At 40.1% G+C, this 10,000-nt stretch overlaps 1 protein-coding gene across 2 annotated transcripts in view; it reads right to left on the bottom strand.

Moving 5' to 3' along the window:
- ino80 (INO80 complex ATPase subunit) overlaps window positions 1–10,000 on the bottom strand; it is a 46,324-nt gene that overhangs the window by 28,743 nt on the left and 7,581 nt on the right. For both annotated transcript variants that reach the window (XM_053675656.1, XM_053675657.1), the window contains 12 exons: window positions 9,956–10,000; window positions 8,506–8,704; window positions 7,866–7,933; window positions 6,478–6,705; window positions 6,294–6,374; window positions 4,304–4,399; window positions 3,873–3,932; window positions 3,610–3,752; window positions 2,289–2,373; window positions 2,066–2,183; window positions 440–525; window positions 186–353 (listed from right to left, as the gene is read on the bottom strand). The exon at window positions 9,956–10,000 is cut by the window's right edge and continues 159 nt beyond it. In XM_053675656.1, the coding sequence (XP_053531631.1) occupies window positions 186–353; window positions 440–525; window positions 2,066–2,183; window positions 2,289–2,373; window positions 3,610–3,752; window positions 3,873–3,932; window positions 4,304–4,399; window positions 6,294–6,374; window positions 6,478–6,705; window positions 7,866–7,933; window positions 8,506–8,704; window positions 9,956–10,000 (1,377 nt within the window). The remainder of the gene's footprint in view (window positions 1–185; window positions 354–439; window positions 526–2,065; window positions 2,184–2,288; window positions 2,374–3,609; window positions 3,753–3,872; window positions 3,933–4,303; window positions 4,400–6,293; window positions 6,375–6,477; window positions 6,706–7,865; window positions 7,934–8,505; window positions 8,705–9,955) is intronic.

The raw sequence follows: 10,000 nt of genomic DNA, 5'->3' as shown, positions 1-10,000 counted from the left end.
CTTTCTCGCAGTCGTGTTGCACTGAAACGCAATCACGGAGAATCTTCTCCGCCATTTCGTCTCTCGATGTCGTTTTTGACCCCTTTGAGATCGGGGTCATGTGATCACCCCAACAGTCAGTTGACCTAAACGCTCGTGTAAACACCACGCACTGACTTCACTACGGAACAGGTGCACAAGCGGACCTTTCGGAACTGCATGACGAGGTTCATGAGGCTGCTGGTGGTGCTGTGAGCTTGCTGCGCCGTGCCCATGGACGACTGCAGCAGGTCCTCGATGGAGATCTTGTTCTTCAGAGCCTGGTACAGGAGCCTCTGTCTGCTCGTCAGCTGGCACGACGTCAAGATCTCGATCTGGAGAAGACGGTGAGGTGAGACACAAATATATACTTCTGCGCGTGGGTGTGTTTATCGCAGCTATAACACGCGCGCGAGTGTACCTTGTCCGAGAGCTCGTTTTCTACGTCCTTCTTTATCCTGCGCAGCATGAAAGGCTTCAGGATCATGTGCAGTCTGGAGAGCTGGTCTGATGTTCAGCATCATCACACACACACACACAAACCCAACAGTGGCGTAGTTTAGTTTTCAAAGTGAAATGCATGAGAGATAAATGAATCACAGTAAAATGAATCATACTGAACTAAATGAATTAAAGTTATTGAACTGGTCATAAATGAATCAGTATGAAGACTGTAGATGTGTTACTGCATCATGCAATATAACAGGCCATCATGGTCCAGTAGAATTCCGTTATTATACCGGAGTCACATTAAATGAATCTGAATAAACTGGATCCGACCAACACGAATCAAAGGGAAACGCATCGGAGAAAAATGAATCGGAGAGTGAAGTGAATCGAATAAAAACAGGAATCAGAATGAAACGAACAAGATAAAAATGAATCAGAGAGTGAAAAATGAGTGAGAGTGAAATGAATCAAATGAAAATAGGCATCAGAGTAAAAAGAATCATAGTGAAATGAATCAAATAAAAACAAGTGAAATGAGAATTTAATCAAATAATACAAGTTAAGAGAATCAGATAAAAGAAAATAAAGAGTCAAATGAATTAGACTGAACTGAACCAGAGTAAAATGAAATGACAGAGAAATGAATCAGTAGGAAGACTATAGATCCTAAAATATAAAAAGCCGATCATGTTCCAATATTCATGTTAAACAGAATGCCTTTTGTTATTATACCGGATCCGTATAAAATGAATCGGATTTAAACGAGACTGAATAAGATTAATCGGACTGAGACGAATCAAAGTAAAAAGAATCAGAGTGAAAATAATTAGAGTTAAAAGAATAAAAGTACAACGAATCGGCGTAAAACGAGTTAAATAAAAAAAAGGAATGAGATTTAAATGAATCAGAGTGAAATCGAGCAGAGTAAAAAGCGTCAGATAAAATAAACGAATCCGCGTGAAATTAATAAAATAACAGGAAACAGATTTAAATGAACGAGTTAAACGAATCAGATTGAAATGAATCACAATCAAATGAATCACGGCAAAATAAATTAGACTGAACTGAATTAGTGTGAAATGAAAATCAGAGAGAAATGTCTCAGTATGAAGATTATAGACGTGTTGATATGGCATCATAAAATATAAAAGCCTATCATCTTCCAATATTCAAACGTCTTTTGCTGTTATACCGGATCCCTAGAAAATGAATCGGAGTAAAATGCATCAGGGTAAAATGAATCGGTCTTAAACGAGTCCCAATAAAATGAATGACGGAGAATGGATCGATTATTATTATTATTATTATTATTATTATTACTGAAGTTATGTGTAAGTGCATCCTAACATAATATAACAGCCAATCACGTTCCAGTGTGCAAGTGTTTGGTGATTCTAGCAGTTAACAAGAGGGCTGTGGTGTTCTTGTGTGAGGAGGGTAAATGTGCAGACACGTTTCTGTGTACTTTGTACTTCTGTGTGTTAAAGCGTCGTCACATCACCGGTTTCTATTTACTACAGGAACAACGAGAATGATCTACGCGTCCGTGAGACATGACGGTGGAGTTCGGTAGAGGTGTATGAACTGGAGGACTCACTCTCGTCGATGGCGGATTTGTTCTCGGCGTGGCTTTCTATGTCTTTGGAGAACCACTCGTTGAACTCCTCGTGGGAGTCGAACAGAGTCGGCATGATGAAGTGCAGCAGAGCCCACAACTGAGGAGACGAACACAAAGAGTCAGATTTATAAACTGCCTCTCCTCCTCCTCCCCGATTCATTCTCTCTCTCTCTCTCACACACACACACACACTCAGTCTCACCTCGGCCATGGTGTTCTGGATGGGTGTTCCTGTGAGCAGCAGTCGGTTTCGGCACTGGAACTGAAGCAGGATCTTCCAGCGCACGCTGCAGAGCAGAAACATCATCATCAAACAGAAAACTCTAACGCGACCTGTCAACACGGAGGGGATCAGACGCACGGAGACGGACTTGAAAGCGTGCTGAAGCTTGGCTCGGAGACGCTCGGCGTGGTAATCGTTCATCTTTCACCACAACAGAAGCTGCTGGTGCATGTGCTGTCAGGCCGAGCCGGGCGCGATCTCACACGCCGTGTTTGGACACGGAGACGGTGTTAATACACGCCATGTGAGGAGGAAAGGCAACATCCCAAAATCCATCCTCGTACTCTCTTTAAGGAAAGACATACCGCCACAACCGCCGCGGACCGACTACAGTTCGTTTAACACGACTGTTTATTCGGAGGGGGGATGGGGGGGGGGGGATCGCATCTTAGTTCAGTTCAGCGTTGTACATATGAAATGGAAAGAAAACAATTCTGACACAAAGCAAATAAATATGACTAGTTTTGTAATTTTTTTTGGAAATGATTTCGATATCCACACGTGCCGACTTCTACGGTTTAGCCGGAGCGTGTACAAATTTTGACCCGTTGCTATGGCGATACAGGAGGCACATGAAAAGAAGAACATTTACTCCGGCAGTTCACCGAATGGGAAAGGACGTGAGAACGTGAGCAAGACGACGACCGTGGTCTCTCTCTTAAAATTTATTTATTTATTTTTTTTACCGTTGTTTGGTGAGCATCTGAAGAAGAAGAAGAAGAAAAAAAAGCTAGCCAATAGCTAACAATAACCTCACATTCTCTGCAAAATCACAGAGGAGTTAAACGGCGTTGGTGAAAATCTGCTGCGTCAGTACCGGCGTTTACGGAAACATTTTTAACAGTGGAGTAGCATCACTGCTACAGGTTATGAACGCCTTACGAGCCAATCGACATAGTAATCCGGGTTGATTGACATTCGCGTACGTGATTTGAACACTCCGATATTAACCGACATCTCCGGAAGCCCTGCCTACAATTTATATCGTGACGTCATAAATTACGGCACGATATGCTTTTTTCTGAGGCATCATGTATATCGTGATCCTTTTTATAAAAATTTGGAATTAAAAAAAAATGATTACAGACAAAAGGTGCGAACATTCACTGATGCTCAAGAAGGCAACGCGATACATTAAGCACCAGGGGGGTGTAAACTTTCGAACAGGACGGACAATCGGCGTAAACTGTCTTCTGGGAAACATGTAAATATCTTCCGTAGGTTGGTTCGATTGGTTTACCTGGTGCTGCTCTTCAGGGCCTGCGCCTCGTCCAGAACCATGTACTGCCACTTGACCCGCTGGAAATACTTCACGTCCTGCACCACCAGCTGGTAACTGGTGATCACCACGTGGAAAGGCGCGTTCTGCGTGTACAGCGTTTTCTACGTGCAGACCGCAACATTGTTTGTTTGCCAAAAACAAACAAACAAACAAATAAATAAATAACGTTGGGTGGGGTTCTTTTCTCTTTTTTTTTTTTTTTTGAGACGCCTAGAACTCACCTGGCTCCAAAACTTTCTGATCACTTTCCGGTCGTGAGGGTTCCCCCAGTACGGCAACACCTGTGTGACAGACGCAGACACATCGTTACGTGCTCATTCTTTTTACTACAATCCCAGGTTTATTTATATTAAACGCCCTGCGCTCTTTCTCTTTCTCAAACTAGGCGTCGATAATATGACACCACTGCCCCCTGCAGTCACAAACAGGTACTACGGATGTTTATTTGGAAGTATGGATGCGTCATGTTTTTCATTCGGAGTGCTAAATAAATAAATAAACAAACAAACAAATAGGGCGAGGCAACTTTTAACAGTTTAACTGTTATCAGATCTGTAAACAGCGGAGGTTCAGCGAGTTTATGAAAAGAGGAAAAGCGCAGCGAGCTATTTAAGGGTTTCCATGTGACTTCCTGTGCAGCTGCGATGCTCACCTTGAATTTGGGCACGAAGCGGGTGAACTCCTGGTGCCAGTTGTTGAGCGTGGAGGCCGGAGAGATGATCAAGAAGGGACCCCAAATGTTGTCTCTCTGCAACACACATACAGCGATAGAGAGAGAGAGAGATGAAAACAGGAAGGAGCTAACAGGAACGTTTCCTATGCACCCAAGGAACAGGCCCGTCACATCAAACTCCACTTCCTGTCACGACTGAAAGGCCGCAAGGATGAAGCGTGCAGCTGGGGAATTCCTCCTGACCCTAAACTTTAAGCATAAACGTGTACAGAAAACTGGGAAGGTTTTGATCCGATGATTCATCCATGAGGATGAGAGTTTATCAACCCTTTCGGTCTCACTCCTAAAGAATCACGCCACCGAATCCCAGTATTACCAACAGAATACGCAGCACACTCTCGTTTACAGAACCGCCACCAATAAAGGATGAGGGACAGTCCGAGGGGGCGTGGCTTAAATTAATTTACATAATTAAGATGATCTAAATTAGCTGCTATCTACTTGACTTGTTACGATTGCTTTTCTTTTCTTACCGCTAGTTCAAACTAATGGCGGTTATATTTACATAATATTTACATATGCAAATGCATCATTTGCATATTTAACATTTCGAGTTGTGCTTAGTTGCCTAACCTGAGACTGGTCTCTCCACACACACACACACACACACACACACACACACACACACACACACACACACACATACACACACACACACACACACACATACACATACACACACATACACACACATACACACACACACACGTGTTTAACATCACCATAGTGTTCATATTTCCTGCTCCTATTTTAAATTTATTCCAGTGTTGCGCAATAATCTCACACAAGTCTATCCCAGTCGAATCCATTCGTTCTTTCAAACTCCATTTTAGATTTTTTTCTCTCTTTAACTTTTAAGACTTTGTGCTAAAACGACTCTGAACGTCAGTAAAGACTCTCACTGAGAAGCAGGATGTAGGGTTTTTTTATTTATTTATTTTTTACGTTTTATCAATAACCTTCATCGGGATCCGCCTACTTTCATTTGATTGACAGAGCAGATGACCGACCAGGTCCTGTATAAACAACAGAACATCTACACGTTTTTCAAAAAAAAGGGGGGGGGGGGTATCCTTCATAAGCTCTTTAAAACAAACAAACAAACAAACAAACAAACAAATAAATCCTAGATGTCTTCAAGGCTAATTCAGGAATCTTAAACATTTCTGTTCCTGAGAGACAATTCATTTAAGATGATTTATTCTGTTTACATTTCTTCCTTCCAACTCTACTTTTTTTTTTTTTCTCTATCAAAAATTTTGTGTGTGTTTTTCATTTTTATACATAGATATTTTATATTTATATGATTCATTTTGTTTTGTTGTTTATTCGTATCCTTATAATGTTGCTTAATGGCTAGGATTGTTTAAAATAAAAAAATAGCCATGATAATCCGTGATAAAAAATAAACAAATGTTGGGGACAGGGAAAAAAAAACAAACCAAAAAAAACACCACCAATCCATGAATCCGAATGGATTTCTTGTGATTTTCCAGGTCTGGGAAAATAAAAAGCGATGCCCTATGATCTCCCTTGAATTGTGTTCTGTAAAGGTTTAAAAAAAAAACCAAACAAAAACAAAAAAGTCTCAACACTATAACAGCTCATTACGGAGTCGTAAACATTTGAGCACTCGTAAACCGTATATATTAGTACTGAACTAATGCAGCTATTAACTAATGAACTAATAACAGTATTTAATTATTGCTTGTGTGTGTGTGTGTGAGTGTGTGTGTGAGAGAGAGAGAGAGAGAGAGAGAGTAGGACTTCTCTAAGAGGCTTTAACGAACATAAGCTGTGGTCTGATCTGATTAAACGTTGCTAGACGAGAGGAATAAAGTGCTCGTGGTTGCTCCCGTTGCCCTGGCGACCGGCTCTCGTTTCTCAGGTTCCTGTGGAAAGTGCTCACCTCAGCCAGGTGGGCCAGCAGGGCGATGCTCTGGACTGTCTTACCCAGGCCCATCTCATCTGCCAGGATACCATTGATGCCCTGAGACACACAGACAGACACACACACACACACACACACACAGAGGGTTAGAGGCTGATACAGCATACACACACCCACCCCCAGTGTTCTTCCCAGCACTGACCTGTTCGTAAAGGTTAGCGAGCCAGTTCATGCCCTTGAGCTGGTAGGCTTTGAGCTTGCCGTTGAAGATGGTGGGTTGGGGGATGTCCTCTCCGGCCTGGATGGAGGGATTAGACAGGCTGTAGCTCTCCCCGAACCCGGAGCTGGAGCCGGAGCCGGAGCCACACCCACCCGCTACGTGTAGGGAGGCGCAGCGGCTGTCCTTCGTTTCCTCATCAAACTGCTTCGTCTGTGTAACACACACACACACACACACACACACACACACACACGTTGTGGATGTTTAAGGAGCAAAATGACTGAAACCGTGGCACAATAACTCCACACAGAGATTCGCTCCATGAGCCGCAGTCCAACTTCTTCTCTCCTGTATGAACAGGTTTAGACGTAACCATGGAAACACACGTCTATCACTCGATCACGTCCTCCGACACGCCATTAGTTTCTTCTTTTTTCCCACTAATTCCTAGAATTTCCTAATGACCATTTTTAATGTTTTATTTTTAAACTATTTTTAAGATCTATTCGTTTATGATTTCTTCGGTTGTTGTTTTTTCCCCCAAGTCTGCTTAATTGTTTTTCAGTTTTTATTTTAACTCGATTTTTTTATTATTTTTTTTACATTTTTGTTTAAATTTTTTCTTTCACCTCTGTATTTGAACATTTCTCGTTTTCCCCCCAAATCGACTTTGATGTCTTCCTCTTCGTGTCGTTCTTTCACTTCTGTATTTTATTATTTCTTCTGTTTCATTTTTTAAATCTACATTTCTTTTTTTTTCCCCCAGTTTTAATTTTCTATGTTCAAACTCTATCTTAAATTCATTTTTCAAGATTTTTTTCATGTTTAAATTTCTGTTTTTTCCCCACAATCTACTCTAATCTATGATTTCTGCTGCTTACATTTTTCCTTTCACTTTTCCCCACCAAAATCTACTTATTTATTTATTTATTTTGTATAGTTTTAATTTTCTTCTTTCAAAATCTAGTTTTACTATTTCAATTTTTTTTCACAAAGTATTTTTTTCTGCCCCCCCCCCCCCCCCCCCCCCTCACTCTGGGTGTCTTCGTTTTTATTTTTTACATCTACTTTTTTCCAGTTTCAAATTTCTTCTGTCAAACTAATTTTTCCCGTTTTATTAGATTTTTTTTTTCAAGCCCTAGTTTTAGAATTTCCTCTGCTTTAAGATTTTTACTCTGCGGTTTAAATTTTTTCGTCTTTCAAACCCTATTTTAACGATTTCTTCAGCTTTAGTTTACTCTTATTCTTGTGATGATGATGATGATGATGATGGAGGCGGACGGAGCGATGGACCGAATCCACCTTCCTCAAGTTGAATGTGTTCATAATAAACGAAGTGTAAAAAGCTATATAGGAATGTGTTAGCTCACTCTGGCCTGGTGGATCTGGTAGGCTTCTTTGGCGTTCCTCAGGGCCTGAGATTTGTAGTATTCACTGTCTGGAGAGAGGGGGAGAGAGAGGGGGAGAGAGAGGGAGAGAGAGAGGGAGAGAGAGAGGGAGAGAGAGAGGGGGAGAGAGAGGGAGAGAGAGGGAGAGAGAGAGGGAGAGAGAGAGATTCACCCACTGAAGACACAAGCAAAATAAAACAGACGCTTTACACAGGGCAGAACCCAGCGAACACGAGTCAAACTCTCCTCTCCGACAATCAGGGAAACTCTCTTTAATCAGACAAACAATTCTTCAAATAAATCAAATTGATTCCCACTTAAAGGCACATAGGACAAAAAAAAATTATCGGCACCCCTCAAAAAACAAATTCCTATCCTTATAGATGTGTTTAAACTGATAAATCTTCAGAAATCATTACCGTCTTTGAGCAATGAGAGAGAAAATAGTTTTAAACGCATGTTAATTATGTTACAGATATCGCCGTACAGACTCTGTGTAATAAAGGGTGCCAATATTTTTACACTGCAGAGTAAACACTCCGCCGTGTTGATCGTATCGTCTCGTCGGGACACGATAAGCAGATCGGGGTGCTGCTGGACGAGTTAGGCTGCGGGGCCGTACCGTACTCTTCGTGGCCCACGTTGACCATCACCCCCCCTCCGATGCTGATCTGCCTCTGGGCGGCGCTCTCGTCCAGCTTCCTGAGGATCTCGTCCTGAGCGCTGTCTCCGCCCGAGCCTTTGTGCTTCCCGCCCATGAAGTGAGCGTACAGCTCCGTCTGCGTGATCAGGAAGTTCAGCTTCCTCTGCTGCCGCTTGGCCTGAAGACACACAGGAGGAGGAGGAGGAGGAGGAGGAGGAGGAGCTTAAATAATAAACCCTCTTTCATTTATTTACAAATGTTTCAACTTTACACAAACAAATACACAAAAAAAATATTAAGGAGATTCAAGCAGCATGTAAACATGTCCAGTGCCTTATTTCCGTCATAACAGAGTAATAATAATAATAATAATAATAATAATAATAATAATTAATACTTTTTTCATTTGTTTCTTTCAAACTATATTTTGTATATCTACTGTTTTTTTCCCCTTTAAACTTATTTAAATATTCCAAATAATACATTTCATATTGTTTTATAATAATAATAATAACAATAATAATAATAATAATAATAATAATAATAATAATAATAATAACAATAATAATAGTAATAACAATAATAACAATAATAATAATACTAAGTAATAAGTAAAATAAGTCATTTTTTCTCTCGAAGTATAAAAAATAAATTCTGTTTAATTTTTATTCTTTCACGTCTGTATCTCATAACTTGTTTCCCTCCAAATCAACTTTGACCTCTTCCTCTTCCGGGTTTTCTTTCACTTCTGTTTTATTATTTCTTCTGTTTCGTTTTTTTTTTTTTTTTTTTTAAATCTCCATCTTTACAAATAATAGAAAGATTCAAATAAAAACAAACATTCAAAATAACCCATTTCCTGTTGTTTTATAATAATAACAATAAATAAACAAATATACGTAAAAGTAAAATAAGTATTTCTTCTTTCAAACTAAAATAAAAATAATATTAATTGTTATTATTATTATCAAATTCATTTACGGTTATTTTTAACTTTTAGAATTGTTAGATTATGCAATAATAATAACGATGATAATAATTTGGTTCTTTCACATTATTTTGATGATTTATTCTGTTTTAAGTTTCCCTCCCCCCCCCCCCCCCCCCCCCTAATTTATTCAAAATGTTTTGATGTGTATCTTCAGTATTTATTTACACTCGTTCAGGTTAAAAAATATTTTTCTTCTTTCAGAATATTTTAAAGGTTCCATCGGTATTTTTATTGATCTATCGTGATTGATTTCTTCCACTTGTTTAATCAAAACTAATATTTACAACAAAAAGACCGACATGAATCTAAACACCAACTAAACAGCACAAGGATCCGAACGCCCGGGTCTGAAGATACTGAAAACGAAAGCCGTGTTGAGTTTGAGGAAGTCGGAGTTCACCACGAGTTAACGTCGTGTGTGTGTGTGTGTGTGTGTACCTCTCTCATCTCCTCGTCCAGTTTGCGCTGCTCTAGAGCCTCTTT

This window comes from Ictalurus punctatus, chromosome 25 (genome assembly GCF_001660625.3).
Source record: "Ictalurus punctatus breed USDA103 chromosome 25, Coco_2.0, whole genome shotgun sequence".
Lineage (NCBI taxonomy): Eukaryota > Metazoa > Chordata > Actinopteri > Siluriformes > Ictaluridae > Ictalurus > Ictalurus punctatus.
This window is presented reverse-complemented; position numbering and strand designations above follow the sequence as displayed.